This window comes from Crocodylus porosus, unplaced genomic scaffold (assembly GCF_001723895.1).
Source record: "Crocodylus porosus isolate Cpor-Errol unplaced genomic scaffold, CroPor_comp1, whole genome shotgun sequence".
NCBI classification, from domain to species: Eukaryota; Metazoa; Chordata; order Crocodylia; family Crocodylidae; genus Crocodylus; species Crocodylus porosus.
Genome location: NW_017728916.1, coordinates 6,604,134 through 6,622,496, shown reverse-complemented (window position 1 = coordinate 6,622,496; position 18,363 = coordinate 6,604,134). Strand labels below are relative to the sequence as shown.

The 18,363-nt window shown below is 39.6% G+C and overlaps 1 protein-coding gene across 1 annotated transcript in view; it reads right to left on the bottom strand.

Annotated features, from left to right (window-relative positions):
- The window catches only part of TEX11 (testis expressed 11), a 68,166-nt gene that overhangs the window by 49,079 nt on the left and 724 nt on the right, over positions 1 to 18,363 (bottom strand). Inside the window, exons 2-8 of the mRNA XM_019536160.1 lie at positions 15,679 to 15,800; positions 12,869 to 12,953; positions 9,142 to 9,221; positions 8,510 to 8,590; positions 8,294 to 8,413; positions 6,047 to 6,127; positions 1,214 to 1,299 (exon numbers count right to left, since the gene is read on the bottom strand). Of these exons, the coding sequence (XP_019391705.1) occupies positions 1,214 to 1,299; positions 6,047 to 6,127; positions 8,294 to 8,413; positions 8,510 to 8,590; positions 9,142 to 9,221; positions 12,869 to 12,953; positions 15,679 to 15,800 (655 nt within the window). The remainder of the gene's footprint in view (positions 1 to 1,213; positions 1,300 to 6,046; positions 6,128 to 8,293; positions 8,414 to 8,509; positions 8,591 to 9,141; positions 9,222 to 12,868; positions 12,954 to 15,678; positions 15,801 to 18,363) is intronic.

Here is an 18,363-nt window from a genome sequence, read left to right as displayed (position 1 = left end):
CTATTGCAAGAAAGAGAACAAGCAGTGCTCAAACCATCAGCCTTAATTAAGACTGTACACTGCTACATACCTTCCCTGATTCCACATATACAGCTTTAATGTTTGGGACTAGAAGGAACACCATCAACTCGAGTTCTTCTTATAGGGGTCATTTTAAAAAAACAGGGTTTCTAATTTTCTGAGGAAGATTTTTCCTATTAGCCTGAATTTTCCTTTTCTTCTTTAATCTTCATACATTACTTCCCTGCACCTTAACTTACCCACTTCTGAAACCTCCTTTCTCACCACAGAGTTTACATACCATAAGTATTTGTAGGTAGTTAGCATGTTTTCATTTAGCCACAATAGACAGATGTAACTCACTTAATCTTTCATCCCAATAAATCCAGTTCCTTAATAATTTTTGTTGCTATTTTCTGGATCTTCTCTAGTTTGTCAACAATGTGATAACTCAAAGTCACTTGTGACAGCAGGTGGGCAGAAAAGGTATCCAAGCCTGCTATGGAGCTGCTCTGTGCCAGTGAATGTGACAGAGCTCTAGAGCAAGGAGAACTAACACATGAAACAAGGTAACTTTCACCAATAACATAATTAGGGCTTATGGTTAGGCATCTCCTTTCAAAAAAAAAAAAAATCAAAGACTATTTACAGCAAATAGATGTAATACTGGCAAAACAGAAATTTTCAGCATTTTTTCAACACTTTCATTTCCCTTCAAATGTAGCAATATACCATTGCATTATGAAAGGCACAATAGCTGGAAACAGTCCTCCTGCATCAGGTTCTCTTTGCATCTCTAAGCAGTCTGCTTGCAACTAAGAAGAACAATTAATATAACTTCTACATGCAACGAGGCCCCTTTTAGAAACATGAAAATCCATGTGAAGCAGTGGCCTGCAAGTAAGGCAACAGAATATAAATTTAAGAATGTGCCTGTAAATGGAGAGTTACCAGCATAAAGCTCTGCTTTGACTGGCACCTAGAGTGTTAAACTAATTAATTTCATACCAGAGCTGGTTGAAAATTCTCAATTTTTGTGAATTTTTTTTTTTTTAATGAGAATTTTTATTTTTAAAAAGTTTTTCATTGTTTTCCATTTTTTATTAAATCCCAAAACTAAAAATATTTTGGGTTTCCCTTTTTCTACTCTTCAGCCACATTTTTTTTTCTTGTCAGAAATAGGCCTTTCACATAGTTTTTCTTTTCACATTACCTGAGCCAGAAGGAGCTCTGTTCGTATCTCTTCTGCTCATATGTTTCCACTCCAAAGTTATAGCAAAGGATGGACAGGTAACAAGTCTGCAAATAAAAACTATGTTTTTTCTGTTCTTGAAGGAGCTTATTGAGATCTATGGCAGCTCAGTTCCAGACACACTTAAAACACCTTTTATATCAAAGCTATATCCACTACTGTTGGAGCAGATTTTGTAGGTAGGTGAAGGAACACGACTAAAATTGGAGTCTTGATCTATGAAAAAATAAAAGCAACATAAATAAGTCTCCCAAGGTCATACAGAACAGCAGAACTGGTCAAGCATACTGTAGCTCACATGCATCATTGAAAAAGAACTGGAAAGAAATAAGAGAGAAAATTAGGATACAAAAGGAAAAAATGGAGAACTAGAAGTGAATTTTAAAAAAATAACAAAACCTGTCCAAAAGCATGGCACAAGAATGTCCCGAAGCCAAAAGAGGTGTTTTTAAAAGACTGAATGAAGAAGGCAACAACTCCTCCACAATATCCACAATAGTTTTTTGGTTTTTTTCAGAACTAGGAAGGACGGGGGAGGCAGAGTATAAAGGAGGAAGAAAGGGGGTGATTTTCTTTTGGATTAAAGCAGGAACCATTGTTCTGCATGATTTAGGGAGATACAGTCTTATGTGATTACTCAGACCACTGCTGCTTCACCAGCTTCTTTGTGAGGAAGGTGCCTGTCCACCAAAATCTCTCCTCAGTATTATCTGCACATGTTATCAGCTAATCAGAGTAAGAACAAAAAAATCAAGTGCAAATAAACTGTTAGCATTTGCAAAACTTCATTTTTGGAATAACTTCTTCTCCCAGCTTTAAACACTGCCTCTTGTAAGTGCTATGTAGGAACCCAAAGGAATCTCTCCAGTGAAGCCAACAGCACCACCATGTAAAATCCTATCCTGCTACACACAAATCTCTTTCTGATCTCCCTGCACCCAGGCATGAAAAGTACAGGTCACCTACCAATGTACAAGTAGAGAATGGTCACTTATGGAAGCAGACTCCAAAATGCTTCACAACATTCAGGAAAACTGTGATTTTCAGCCTCAAAAGATAATTTAACTTGTTGAGAACCCCGCAGGTACAGTGTCCAGCAAGGTAGGATCCCTCATGTAACCCTAAAGCAGTGGTTCTCAAGCATTTCCTACTCAATGCACCCCATAGAAAATGCCAGCTTTTAGTTTTCGTTTTTGTTTTCACTACAGAAAAATAATTGAAAAAATATTCTGTTGCAAATAACTCAGAAAGATCATAGGTGAGAATGTTTTCAATACTACAGATTCCTATGTGGAACCTCTCGGTTTATCTTGAGAGACAGAAGACACGGTACACCTACATCTTACAAACTAAATTATAGATGTATTGCATTCGGTATATTAGCATGCAATTATATATTATACAAGTGTTATATATGAGAAATACTAGCACTTACTCTACAAGGTACAAATCTACCTGCCTTCCATCTTACCTCAGACTAACGTGGCTACTTACCTCTCTTTATCTTGTGAACAGTGTTTACACACCTAACAGTACTAACACCACATGGTGCCCTGCAGCACCCCTGAAAGGATTTCAAGGTACCCCAGGGTGTCACGACACCTGGTTGAAAAATCACTGCTCTGGAGGCATACATCTTCTCCACTAACATGCTTGGAACAGAGAAGTTGCAAGCATTAATTAAAAGCTGCTTCTCAGATGAATGGCTGAATAGTTGGCTGGCTATATCAGCCATATCACTAGCTCTTCCCACCAGCAACAATCCTCTAAACTACAAGTGATTGATGCACTCCTGAGATTTCATCCTGTAGGTCAAAATAACAGCTTGCTCCTTCTTTCTCTCTCATCCGTCCAATTACTATTATTTCCTACTTAAAATAAATGCAAATCACATCTTTTATGAAGAGAAACTCTTTTCCTCTCTGCTTCAATGCCTGTGGTTTGTGAATTGTGAATTCCTCAGACACCAGGTTTAACATTATTTAATGGAGGAGTTTAGTTGGAAAGCATGCAACTCATTTCAAATGAAATGAATAGTAGCAACACAAAGACCCTAGTGAGTCATGGTAACAATTCAGCCAAGGACTGCAGCTTTGCCTTTGCTATAAGAATGAAAGTAGAACCTCCTCAAGTGAGTTACCAGCACTCAGATACTCTGACTGGGTTGGGGTGAAGATTGCAGAAACCAATTAAATCCTAGCCAATTACAATATGTACAATACTGCATTTCACTTCCCAATGTTTTATTTCAGCTTTCTCCCATCGCTTCAGACTTTATCACCTACTTAATAAAAAGGAACAAAACATCACAAATGTATTTCAAATATGGAATTAGGAAAGGGTACTGCTAAAATACACAAAAGTAAAAAGAACAATCACGGTATGAAACAATCTGATGTCAACCAACTAGGGTTCTACCTCTGCAAAGAAACTATAAAATAAAGAAGAACATTGCTGCATATAAACAAGCTCCAATTAGATATTTGTCTGTGCCATAAGAACACCGCAGAAAAAACAACTCGATACATATGAAAGTGGAGGGTGCAGATCAGGACTGAAAGTTGGGGCATGCAAACAAACTAACCTGAAGTAAACTAGAATGCAAATGTATAGGGCATGACCTAAGATACAGGAGCTGCTGGCATGTGTATTATCTTACACTAGCCAAATGTGAGCTAGTTCACCCCAGGTCTTGAATAGCCTGCCATCGGAAGTGGTTCAAGCACCTGCACTGAACCCCTTCAAGAGAAAATTGGATGCTTATCTTGCTGGGATCCTATGACCCCAGCTCACTTCCTGCCCTTCAGGCAAGGGGCTGGACTCGATCTTCCAAGGTCCTTTCCAGCCCTAATGTCTATGAAATCTATGTCCGCTGATGGGCCAGCTACCTTACAATTACAATGGGGAAGAAGCATGCAACTCTGGCAGCTACTACGGTAGCTGACATGCTGTAAGGTCATACCTTAGCTTACATGTACATTATATTTAGAAGCATTTCTGCCTCTGCTATCTAATTTGTCTTCATTCCTTATTAACAAGGTAATTTGCAAAAAAATAGGATTATAGCAGACTAGAAGTTTGCCTGGTCCTGCTTCTTATTCCTCACCTAATTTATAACTGTGTTGGACATCACAATTTGTTGCTGAAGAAGTAACTGTAATATCAGGTGAGAGATAAGCAGCAAGAGCCCTTATTCTCCTGTTTTATGACCAGTGGAATTGTGTAACATGAAAATGGTCAGGATTATTTGCATATTTTCTATTTTATTTATAAAATAAGCAGCAGGGGCTCAGAGGGAGCCAGTCCCAATGCAAACCAAAGGGTGCAAGAGTGCTAAAAAGGTCCCTTGGCTCAGTAACGGCATCCAGGAGGCCCTGAGGGCAAAAACAGTGGCATACAATCAGTGGAAGCAAGGGGCTATCACCAAGGAAGATTATACCTCTGTTGCTCGTGATTGCAGGGAGGCGGTTAGGAAGGCCAAGGCAGAGACAAAGCTAGGGCTGGCGACCAGAATTAAGGATAACAAAAAGTCCTTTTTCAACTACACAGGGAGTAAGAAGAAGGCACCAAGTAATGTGGGGCCCCTACAGGACAGGTTTGGCAATCCAGCGATTGCAGTAAAGGAAAAAGCTGATCTCTTCAACAAGTTCTTTGCCTCCATATTTCTGAGCATTCTGAGCACAGACCGGGACAACTCCCCCACTAGGATTACGGACAGGCGCAGGGGACACAACGCCATGCCTAGGGTCAGGGATGATCTAGTTAGGGAACTTCTGGAGGGGCTGGACATGTTTAAATCAGCAGGTCTGGATGCTCTTCATCCGAGGGCACTGAGGGAATTGGCAGAGTTCATAGCAGGACCCCTGGCATGGCTGTATGAGTGATCGTGGTGCTCTGGCCAGGTACCAGAGGACTGGAAAAGGGCCAATGTGGTCTCCATTTGCAGGAAGGGGAAAAAGGAGGACCTGGGTAACTACAGGCCAGTTCGTTTCACCTCAGTCCTTGGGAAGACCTTTGAGAAAATTATCAAAGAGCACATCTGCAGGGGCCCACCATGGGACATAATTCTCAAGAGCAACCAATACGGGTTCACTGCAGGCAGATCCTGCCTGACTAACCTTGTTTCCTTTTACGACCAGGTCAACAAGTCCTTGGCTGCAGGCATCGAGGTGGATGCTGTCTATCTGTGGTGGCTGAATAGATTCACCTATTCAGCCTCCACAAGAGAAGATTGAGAGGGGATCTGATGGCCATCTATAAACTCACCAGGGGGGACCAGCGGAAAGTAGGTGAGGTTCTGTTCCCCTGGGCACCACTGGGGATAACAAGAAAAAATGGCTACAAATTGATTGAGAGTAGGTTCAGGCTTGATATCAGGAGGCATTACTTTATGGTTAGGGCTGCCAGGCTCTGGAATGGGCTCCCAAGGGAGGTGGTGCTCTCCCCTACCTTGGGGGTCTTCAGGAGGAGGTTGGATAGATATCTGGCTGGGGTATTATGATCCCAGCATGCGTTCCTACCCAGGGCAGGGGTCGGACTTGATGATCTGTTCAGGTCCCTTCCAACCCTAGAAACTATGAAACTATATTTAGAGAAAATAAAGCTGGTATTTTCATGTACATATCTTTAACAATGCATAACAAACAAGGAAGAGGCACAGAATAGATGCACATGGAACAGTCTCACAGTGGTTTTCAGAAGTTCACACAGCATCAGTTGCTTGGTAATACATTAAACAAGAAATGAGACATTTTCAAACTTTTGGAAAGGCACAGGAAAAGTGATTTTACTGACCTCTTTTGGCAGCCTCATTAACATGTCCTTGCAGCGCTGCACACACATCACTGACTTTTGAAAATCCCCTTGAGCAATAGCCTAAGAAAGCAACAGATGTGCCAATAAACTGTTAAACAATTTGTCTTCAAAAATCATTTAGTACATATCCTGCTTCTCTAAGAAAGTGTATCATGAGAAAACTTTACTTAACATCCTGCTAGCAAGTTTTCTTATATAGTAGCACAAGGTCATTTTATAAAAACATGAAGAGACACTCTCCTACCCCAAGATTAGTGTGAACAGCAAGGACTAACATGATAATTTCCTTCAAATGCTAAAACTGCATTTTTGATGCAAAAATATCCAGACAAATCTGCGCAAAATCATTATTAGATTGCTTTATAAATCACAAGATTTTTCTATGTATATTTGGGATGTCTCATTTGCTTTTCACTCTTTAGAGTACATTCATGACTAATTTTAATGTTTTTCTCTTTAAAAGATTTTTTTTAATTAAAGCTGATTCTCACCTCTTTGAGAACACCATAAAAATATCATGAGACTATCAGATTATATGCCATCTTCCTCACAAGGTCTCAGGGCATCTTACAGAAGACAGCAAATTTATAAACCAGATGAAGAAAACAAAGCAGGAAAAACAAAATAACTTGTAAAAGTAACAGGTTATTAAGATAATTTATAAAACAAAAACCCTAAACAATAATCCAGTTTAGCCTTGCTTGCTAAACACCTGCTCAGACAGTACAGTCTTACAGCACTTCCTGAAGATGTCCAGGCTCAGGCTCTGGTAAGCTGCAAAAAGATGGGGTTCCAGAGCTGACAGGCAACTATCAAAAACAACCTCCCACTTGTTTGTGAACTTGGCACATTCATGGTACTTGCAGAAGGATGTCCTTACCTGACTGTTGGGATTACGATATGCCATAAGGGAGAAGGTAGTCCCTTAGGTACACAAGCCACTTAAGGCCTTGTCAATCAAAACCAGCACATTGAATTACATCCAGAAAGCTGCTGGGAGTCAATGCAGACTCTGAAGCACTGGAGTTATGGGCTCCCAGTGACCCACCCCACCATCAGAAGGTAGGCTGCTATATTCTGTACCAGCTGCACCTTACAGGCACTCATCAAGGACAGGCCCACATATATGCCATAACTGATAAAATGATGAGAGTTAGCAACATTGATTCCCCTGCTGTTACAAGCCTTACACTACAACACCATGTGTGCATGTGCCTAAATGCAAAACATTTATTTCAAGATCACCATCTAATGAATGCATGAGTGGGCAAACTGTGGCACAGGTGCCACAAATGACATGGGCACTGACCAAATGACATCAGGGAGGGGACGGGCAATGCTGTGGCAGAAAAGGCAGAAAGCAAAGCAGCAAATCAAGCAGGGAGTACAGGGAAAGAGAGAGGAAAGTAGAGGACCGGATCAGGCAAGGAGCACAGAACTGGGAGAAGAAACTAGAGCAGAAAATCAGGCAGGGGAAGAAGACTGGAGTGGCACTTAAGAGGATGCAGGGTTAATCTGTGGCATGCCTGCCAAAATGGTTTGCCCCCATTGGTCTAGTGGTTTGTAAGAGTACTAGAATTTGTTGTAATGTTCATGAGTTTGTAGGTTCAATCAAATTATTATGCACTGCAAATGCCTTCCTGTGTACAGCTTTTTATCAGTCACCTCTTAAATAATGGTACTTCAGTATTATTCAGCTACTCCTTAGATAGTGGTACTTGAGCTGCAGAATACAGGCACAAAGATGAATAGCTGTGAACTAACCAATATTCATAAAAATATGCTGTTCGACCATGGATTCTAGGGGACCCAGGTTCCAAAGTAACCTCACATATCTTGCTTCTTCAGATAATGCAACACAGAGCTTCGTTGAGTATACTTAATTTAAGACTCAAAAAGATAGCTGGCTGCTTTATAAAGACCCCCTGCTAGCCAAATCAAAGAGAAACAAGTTTTTAAGAGAATATCTAAACAATACTGCAGAGAAGATTATGATAAATTAGCAGAGATACCCATCTAAAGGGAACATTAAGAATATTTACATAATTGCAACATTAAGGGCACAGATCAAATCTGGGACTTTACAGCAAAGCAAAGCTAAGAAAACTTTTTTTTTCATTTGATGACTAGAGTTCACACTGCTAACAAGTGGGTCAGAGCTCTCCTTTCACCATCCAATCACTCCAAGGCTGGTGACACACACAAAAAACCGGTCAGGACACGTACTGATTCAGCCTGGTAAGACAGCACTTTGAACAGGTCCTTCTCCACATCAGCTTTGTGCACATGTATATCCGCTTCCCCATTACTCCTCTTCATTAATCTGGTGTACAGGTTTTCTATACTCTGGAAAACAAAGCAATCATCCAGGGAGCTGTTACTCACCTGTGAAACGTACAAACAGGCACATTTGCAAGAGACTGAAAATAGGCAGAAACTTACTTTTATAGCAATCTCAAGAAAACCGTCACCAAGGACAGCTTTTCCAATATCCACCCACCCTTTTCCTGTCTTCATGGTCATCTAAAAAATAAAAATAAAATATGTCTTCTGAAAATTCATCAACTTCCAAACCAGTTGATGCTGGCTGTTATCATGTCCGTACGTGTACTTAATGCTGAGGCCTTTACAATTAATTTAACAATTGCCTCTCTTTGTATACAGTTCCATTCATTTTGATGCTACACAAGAAGATTTACAGATTTCATTAGGATGCTGAAACAAAATGTCAATTAACTTTTTAACATTTTATTGGACTGATACCAGAAAGGTAGTGCTCTTAGCTGATATGTGCAAGACCTCAGAAGCTCCTTTTCACACTACAGGATGAACTGTTCATTATGGGTTTACTAAAGAAGGCAAAATTCATAACAGCATTCCTAAAAACTCCTCGCCGTGGTGGGAGAACCAGATGTCCTTACGATGATATAAGCCCACCCCTAGCATTTCCTCAGAAATTCAAGGTATGTATTTCACTCATTTTCCTGAATGACACTACCACCTGCAAATACCATTCCAAGATTTCCATTTGTGATCCACTGCTCTACTCATGTTCATATTATTTAGCTACTTACCAGGATCTGCCTTCGCACAGTTTCTTCCGAGGAACTGTTATCTTCACACAGCAATGCTAGCCTACAAGCAACATGGCGCACTGCAAGAAAACAATGTATACACATAACTGGCAGGGGCACTTATCCCCTTTCAGTCCTTATGAAGGTAAAAACTAAGAGAAGTTACTTCTTCACCAATAAGAAGTGATAATTTATTGGCAAACGTAACCTACCAAAAGCCTACCTACCTAAGCAATGTTGTGTGTGTCGACTGTTCTACATAACTACAGTAAACTGGAAGTCAGCACAAGAGCTTAGTATTGACATTCTCGAGCGCAGGTCTCTGAGTGTAAATCTGCTATGGATTACCAGTTCCACTCTAGGCAACATCCAAGACCAAACCTGTATGGAAGTGCGCTACTGACAACAACCACCTGTAAAAATTTATCCTCCGCAAACTATGTAAAGTAATATTTGTTCATGCCATATGAGACTTGAGCCTGTTCCAACTACAGTCAACACACATTTCACCCTTCACTTCCATGAGGGTAGAATTAGACTCCACGTATGCAAGACCAGAAGACCCCAGTCCCTACATGGGTATAAACTCTGGAGAAGACTTCATTGAAGTTGAAGTCTTCTGGAGAACACTTCAACCTCATTCTGCATTGGATGCAGAACATTCTGATGGCCACGAGGCTTGTGCTGTAAAGCAGCCCCAACCTTAGTTATGCCAAAAGTACCATCAGAAGACAGTGCAGACCATACCTAGAACAGGAAACTATCCATAACAGTGGACACTGAATTACACCACAATTGTATCTGTTATTATTATTATTGCTAAAAGTAGCAGCATGTTTTGCAATGTATCAAACACATGAAAACACAACATCTGCTGATTAGAGCTTAGTAACTATGAGTATGTAGGACCTGTTCTGCCTCAGTTAGAAGGTGGCCAAATCTAGAACAGCATATACTAGTGCCATACTGGAGCATTGGTTCAGTACTGACCAGACAAATGTGTTACTTACCAAATTACATAGATTCCTGCACCACTAATTCTCTGGGTAGGTCTCCCCATTCAAGGGCTGACCCTGATTAAAGGAGACCTACAAAAATAGGATTGGTACACTTTTTGTTTCTTTATGACGTAAAAAAAAGCCTGAAAGTTCTTTATTTATTTTTCTTATATTTATATAATAGTTTCAGGTCTTATCTATCATGTGAGACTTTTGTAGTACCTGGAAAATTTATGATATTATAATATTGTAAGAGATACAAGATAGAAAACTTCACCAGCAAAGACAGTATGTGAATTTTAGCCAGGCTGTTTAAAGCTGCACTTAAAATGTATTTTTCTTAATACTTTCTTATAAAAAAATGATTAATGACCACTTGGGATTTTAGTGACAATGCAAGTGCTTAAATTAACTCATCCTGAAAATTCCAAAATCCCCTCCAGCTAAACAAAAGCAGACAAGATTAGCATCCTTTATATTTCTGAAGTGAAAAGATGCTCTGTTTATTTTTACATCTTTCTATATGAGAAAGAAGTAATGAAAAAAATGACAACTCAATTTTTTTTTTTAATATTTTGAAGGTCTCCCTTAACTATGATACAAGATCTGAGGAAAATATATCTTGCACCAGTCACAAATTTTATGCAAAGCTCCTTCCCTCCCCTTTGCCTTGGACCATCCCTCCCTGTAGTATGTTTACAACTCATAGTCTAAAAGTAAAGCTCCTAGGGCAGAAACAGTGGAACAGATAGAATCACAGAGCTGGAAGGGACCTCAAGGGTTATCTAACGTGCAAATTCAGGATTCACCATTCCTAAAATATCCTAGACAGATCCAGCTTCTTCCTAAAAAACCCCAAGGAAAGAGATATTACCACAGATCCAGCTTCTTCCTAAAAAACCCCAAGGAAGGAGATATTACCACTTCCCTGGGCAGTTTGTTCCATCTTTCTACTGCTGTACAGTTAGGGTTTTATTTTCCCTTGATGTTTAATTTAAACGTTTTGCTGCAGTTTTAAAAAAATTACTGCCTTGAACCATTTTTCTCCATCTTCTTTATGGCATGCTTTCATATATTTGAAAACTGCTATCATGTCCTTTGCTCGATCTCCTTTTCCCCAAATTAACCATACACCTAGTTCCCTCATTCATCATAGGGCTTGCTTCCAATCCCTTTATTATCCTCATCGTTCCACTCTGAATCTTCTTTGGTTTCTCTACATTTTTTCGTAAATCTGAACACAGTTCTCTAGCTGAAGCCTAACCAATGCTGAGTAAAACAGCACTTCTTGTGTCTGGCACACAATTCCTCTGTTAATGCAACCCAAAATGGCATTATTATTTTTTTTTTGCAACAGTATCATATTGCTGATTCTTGTTGAATTTGTGATCCAAGACCATCCCCAGCTCTTTCCTGATACAGCTACTGGCAAGCCAGTTATCCCCATTCTGGATGTGGGTGTTTGTTTTTTCTTCCTAGGTGTAGCATCTGACATCTGCCTTTGATGCATTTCATTTTGTCGTCTATAACTCATCGATTTGAATTTTAATCCTATCTTCCAAAGTGTCCACAACCCCTTCCAGTTTTATGACATCTGAAAATTTGATCTGTATTCTCTCTACTCATTAATCCAAGTTGCTAAACAAAACGTTAAAATAACAATACTCAAAAAAGGTCCCTATGAAAGCCCACCTGAGACCTCCTACCAGTCTAACATGGGATTAATTCAACATTTGCTTGCAGTTATTCAACCAGTTATAAACCCACTTAACATGAATTCTGTCTAGCGTACATTTCTCCAGCTTATCAAAATGGCACGTGGGACTGTCTCAAAAGGCTTATCCACTAAACCTCTTTCCCCTGCTAAAGAAATGAAACATTTTGATTTGGCAGGATTTGTTCTTAAAAAAAACCATGTTTGCTTTGATTTGCTAGCACCCCTTCATTCTCCAAACATTTACAAATTAAATATTTTATAATTTCCTATACTAATTGAAATAAGGCTAACTACAGAGCCTTCTGGTCTCCTCTTTTAAAGACAGTCAATATGATAGCCCTTCGCTAGCTATCTTAAGACCTCACGTCATCTTCACGTTTGCAAATATTATTGCCAATGGCCTTAAGAAATCGCCATCTAGTTTCTCCAGCAACCTGTGGTCCCAAATACCAGCATAGAAAGCAGGAGAGGATGGGGGTACCAAGAGAGTTTAAAGCCTACTTCTCCTGCCTGCCAGTACTGGTGCTATTATAGGACAGGGCCATTAGCTCACATCAAGTAAGAGCAAAATATCCTTAGGGTCTGCTTAAACAATTTTTACTATACTAGTTTGTATCAATATACCTCCACAGTCTAGATGTTTATCCTGGTATGAATTATTTCCAAAAACAAAGCCACTGCTTAACAGAGCATGGGACAGTGCAGATCACAGCTTCTTTCCTCTGGTCATAGCTGATAACAGCTTCTTTCCTTTTTACCAGCAGCAAGGAAGAAGGCTAATATAAGAGCTGGAATATGAACTCTGTATCACCAGTGAAACATTCTTGAAGTGAAATTATCCTTCTTGAACTGATTACCTAAAATAGCTGCATGGTGCCTTGCCTATCCTTGTCAGAAAAGATACATGCATGTTTATTACATAAAAAGTTAAGGACAAGTACCATCAGAAAGCTTTTTCATTTCACTCTGGACTATAAAAGAACTGAAGTCTAAGACATACATACATACATACATTTAGCTCTTTGCTCATCATTGATAACTGATCCCATTCGCTTGGTCACAGCCCAGTTCCACAGGTTTACTGAACATTCTTCAACCTAGGAGAGGAAGGAAAATTCACTCAGAATAGAATTCACTTTTGGTCTGCTTTTAAGGCTTACTTGAATTTACTGTTAGAAACACAGCCATCTTTCCTGTATGACATCTCAAAGAATCTGTGTAAGTATGTATGTTTATTTATTTTAAAGCAGAGGCAAAAGCTAAGAGACTCTTGAGAAACTATTACATGAACTAACTGGCTCCAGAAATGAATCTACAATAGTGATTTGAATAAAACAGGCATAAGATATGGACAACATGAACTCTATTGTGCTAAAAACAAGGATGATACTGTATAATTATGATAATTTCAGATTTTCAGCTAGCATGAGTTACACATTCTAGTTTCAAAAGTATTTCACAGCATGTTAAGATACTAGTTCACATCTGAGCTTTTGTGGGCTTTTCTATAATAAAATAAATTAGGTAAATATTTATGCCTAAATAAATCAGAAGAGTGTTATGACTAGAAACTAAAATGATCTAATCAGACATATGATAGATGGCAGCATACCCTATCACTACATATGCCTTGTTTTCATCAGTGCTTTCAGTCACAATTTAAAATTGTACAGAATATGAAATTCTGTATGTGAAATGCTAGACATGAGAAACATTCAAAGTCCTTGTTTTGTTTCATTAAAGCATCTTCTTGAAAAGATTTCTTTTCATCTGTCACTTCACTCAATTGTCTTTACATGCATTTCTGACAAGTCCTTTCCTGACCCTCTCAATCTACGACTTGACCTGACCCATCTGTCTAGGCTGAAATCTCACAAGCGGGTAAGATGTGTGCAATAGCACATTCACTGCTACTGACAAACAACTAACTTACTGGGATCTTTCAAAGCCTAATAAGGATGTTAAAAAAATTGCAAAGGGTTTAAGAAAGCTCCAAAAATGACTTCGGGTCTAAAGACCTGCCTTATAATTCAAAGCTCAAGGATGTTAATTTATTTACCAGTAGTTTATACAAAAGAAGATTAAAAGCCAACTTCACTGGGGTATGCAAGTTCCTCCATGGAAGGTTTCCAACAGTACAGGATTCTTTTAACCTAGCACAGGGAACAGTAGCTTGTAGCCTGCGGGCCAGGTCTCATTTGGCAGTAGGGGCTCTCCCTGTGCTGTGCCACAGTTGGCTGGCAGGAAGAAGTGGCAGAGGCAGTCTGGTCCTAAAGCTCACACACTTAAGCGGAGTCATTCCAGTCCACTGGAAAACACTTCCAACCCCTGATCTAGCAGGCAAAGCTAAGACAAGAGACAACAGCTAAAAACTGAACCTAGACAAATTCAGACTTGAAGCATGGTGCAAATTCCAAAGAAGGGGGAAAAAAACCCTTGGAACAGCATAGCAGGAAATGTGACGGATTTCCATCATTTTGAGTCTTAAACTCGAGAGTGGGCATTTTCCTAAAAACATGGTTTAGCACAACCAGGAGTTACAGTCTCGATACAACAGCTGGGTAAAATTGTATGGCACATGTTATGTAAGAGGTCAGGTTACATGGGGGATAATAACGGTTCCTTCTGGCTTTGGATTATAGAAATCTATGAACCTAACAGGAAAAACATATTTATATAAAATATTTCTGAAGCAAAAGTTTCACTAGCAGCTTGCTTAGGTAACAGGCATCCAAAAGATAGCATGTTATAAGAAGGAGCAGAGCTGCAGCTGGAAACAACCAAGATGCCTTCACCTCCCTTATGTACATCATTGCAAAATAGGGCTGGAGGAGTTTGCAAGGGTCAACCTCTACATGTAAGAGGTTGACCCATGAATGCTACTCCTGAATCATGTATATCGATGCTTATCCAATTTCTTGAGAACTTCCAATGAAGAAGTTCACAAAATCTTTGTGTGCTAACGTTCCCAGCAAGATTTTGACAGGGATATTTAAAAATGGAAGAAGTTTGCATCTTTATTTGTAAATCATCCTTAAGTGGGATTTTGGAGGAGGGGAAAAGCCAAGACCTAAATGTATAAGCTTTTACACAATTATCTCTTTTATTTCGATTAGGTGTGAACTATAAGTAATCAAAAAGCCAAGACTCCAAAAGTATTAACTCATTTACAATGCATCTACAGTTTATCATTTAGGTGGAGATTTAAACTTATGACTAGTAATCACTAATCAATGTGAAGCACGGAAAAGATTTTTACTAAGAAAACTTCAGTGTTTTTATATTGCGATTTTGGAGTGTTTGTATTTACAATTTTAACATTTTCATTAGTCTTTTCTACATTTACTTTAATATTGTGCTTTTTTTAGTCTTTTTGCAGTGTTAGATTCAAAAGTAAAGAGTCACAGCATTTCATTCATGTGTCAGTAATGTGGAAATTTAAATAATGACATTTTGCCTCAGAATTTAAAAAAAAAAATATGTGTAATTTTGAAGGACAGGTGGAATCCCCCACTTGCCAGTTGCTAATGTTTACTATTTTAACATTTACATTATTTTTTTAGAAACACCTCTACTTTCTTCAAATGTGCTAATGGAAAAATAGAAATGTTATAATGTAAGCTCTATAGTTATACAAAACATAAGTAAAACATGCAAAAATGTAAGTGTTCTCACTGATTCTCAGTACTATGACGACTCATTATCTGCACCAGCCAATGAGCATTCAAACTGCAGCAAGTACTGCTCGCCCCCACCTTGGCTGTAAGAATAGACTGTTTTTAAATATCCAGCTTTGGGATCCAACAGTCCCTGGCCTTCTACCTCAGCCTTCTGAATCTCATCCTCTGCCTCCTTATCCACATTTTCTATTTCAGAGAATAGTTTGTCAATGATCTCAGGAACGTTGGATGGGGCATCTCTCTTCAACAGCTCTTGAACAAGCTCTGAAAAATAAGGCACATGAGGCAGAAACTGAGTGAGCACCATACAAATGTTACGAGTAGCACATCATCTCTGAACAAGTCTGTACAAGCAAAACCCATCGGTTTACATTTTCTCCATATTTTCCTGTCTAATAAAAAAGCACAAAATGAAGGAGCCCAAGAGAAGTTGAACAAAGTAACTCCTGAGAAACAACTCTATCCTAAATAAAATTTATTTTAGCTAAGGCATAAGGCTATATTCTGCTAAACTGCAGCAGTGAAATCTACATTTGTCAAAGGAACTAAACATAAGCACAAGAGTGCAAAATGTGGCACATCTTATCTGCGAATAAAATGTCTGCTTCCCCCAAATCTTTTGTTCCCTCTTAAACAACTTTTATTCTTGGGCCCTCTGAAAGTATAATGTACAAAACCTGTATACAGGAACTTTGATACTGGTAAGTCAATGCCAGTGCTTCCTTTGAGGATAAAAGAACAACCTGCCACCACAGATTCTAGAATCCTAAAGCCCCCATGCAACTTTATAAAAACAGAGAAAACTGCTAAATCTTTAAATTCCTGCCCTCAGCTTAAAAGGAAAAAGTCGGACTTGATTAGGTGCTCTCTTAACCACTCACAGCATGTGGACGGAATGAGGTTGCTTTAGTGGGTTTAGTGGGTACAGCCCTTACAACGGCAGCTGGAAACTCCTCCTCAGAGCAGTTTAGGGGACCAAATAAAACCTTTTTGCCCTCCCTTGTCTCAAATTCCATAGTTTTTCACATGCTAGCTTAAATATCTACCCTCAGTTGGGCAGCCAGTAGCAGCACTACATAGTACAGACATAAGAGCCCAGCACCTTGCTAACAAAAACCCTGACTCAGGTTCAGGACCAAAATGAATCCCTCCCACACCTCTGCCCCATTCACTAAGGATGTTTGTTTTACTCAAGTCAGTGGAAAGCTCCCTGTAATCTCTGGCAAGAGAGAATAGTTTTAAGTTCCAAAAACATCAAAAACAATACCTTAAAAAGACAAAACAAGTTTTGTCCAAGTCTCTTAACTGATGAACTCAGGAACATACACGGCTCTGCAGCCATTCTGTGAGTTTCACAGGTTAACGTATTACATATTGTCCTAACAAAAATGAATCTGTGGACTACATTTCCTTTCCTGTAATTCTAGCACGCCAGAACTAATCAAGCATTACTTTTAATTGCAAGTTACGTAACATAACGTGCCTTTTTTCTTGATCTGAAACAAGTTATCAAGTACAGGCATACCGCGGAGATATTGCGGGTTCAGTTCCAGACCACCGCAATAAAGCGAGTCGCACGAATTTTTTGGTTTCCCAGTGCATATAAAAGTTATGTTTACACTATAGTGTAGTCTATTAAGTGTGCAATAGCATTATATCTAAAAAAAACAATGTACATACCTTAATTAAAAAATACTTTATTGCTAAAAAATGCTAACCATCATCTGAGCCTTCAGCGAGTCGTAATCTTTTTGCTGGTGGAGGGTCACTTGAACACTTAGAGGCCATTGTAGGGTTATTAATTGGCCAAATTTCAATATTGTTGTGTCTCAGGGAATAAGGAGGCCCAAGGAGAGGTAGAGAGACGGGGAAACGGCCGGTCGGTGGAGCAGTCAGAACACACACAACATTTATCGATTAAGTTCGCCGTCTTATATGGGCGCGGTTCGTGGCGCCCCAAAACAATTACAACAGTAACATCAAAGATCACAGATCACCATAACAAATATAATAATAATGAAAAAGTTTGAAATATTGCGAGAATTACCAAAATGTGACACAGACACACGAAGCGAGCAAATGCTGTTGGAAAAATGGCACCGATCGACTTGCTCGACGCAGGGTTGCCACAAACCTTCAATTTATAAAAAACGCAATATCTGCAAAGCTCAATAAAGCGAAGCGCAATAAAACGAGGTATGCCTGTACCTATTTTAGCCTACAAAACCAAAACAAATACAAGTTGCTATTTCCTCTGCAGCCCTGTGCTCAGCTCAACTGGGTACAGGGCTAGACACGGCCTTCACATCCAATGTTATGCGCTGGTCGCTAAGCTTTTGGTTTAGGGCCAAAAATATTTCACCCGGGGCCCTGGTAGTCAGAGACATCCCACTTCATGGCTCATCTGCCCCTGACGACTCAATCTCTTCCTGGTGGCCCAGCTCCAAGGCAAAGCAGCTCGGCACCACTGAACAGCCAAACTTCCCAGACTGTAGCCATTGCACAACACGGATGTGTGCCGTGTTTGTTGAGGAGGCTGCTGACTCTATCAGATCCGGCCTACTCTCAGGAAGGCCACCACACCCAGTACAGCGACTTCAGGGAGATAGATGCACGTTACTGTGACACTGAAAAACCCCACAGGCCTCCTGTCTAAACCAGATGCAACTTTTAATACTGATTATAACAAGCACCTGATTGTTCATTTCCCGGGCAACTCTCCTGGATGCTTGTATCATAGTTTGTAAGGTCAGAAGGGACCTGAGCAGATCATCAAGTCCAACCCCCTGCCATGGCAGGAAAGAGTACTGGGGTCAAATGACCCCAG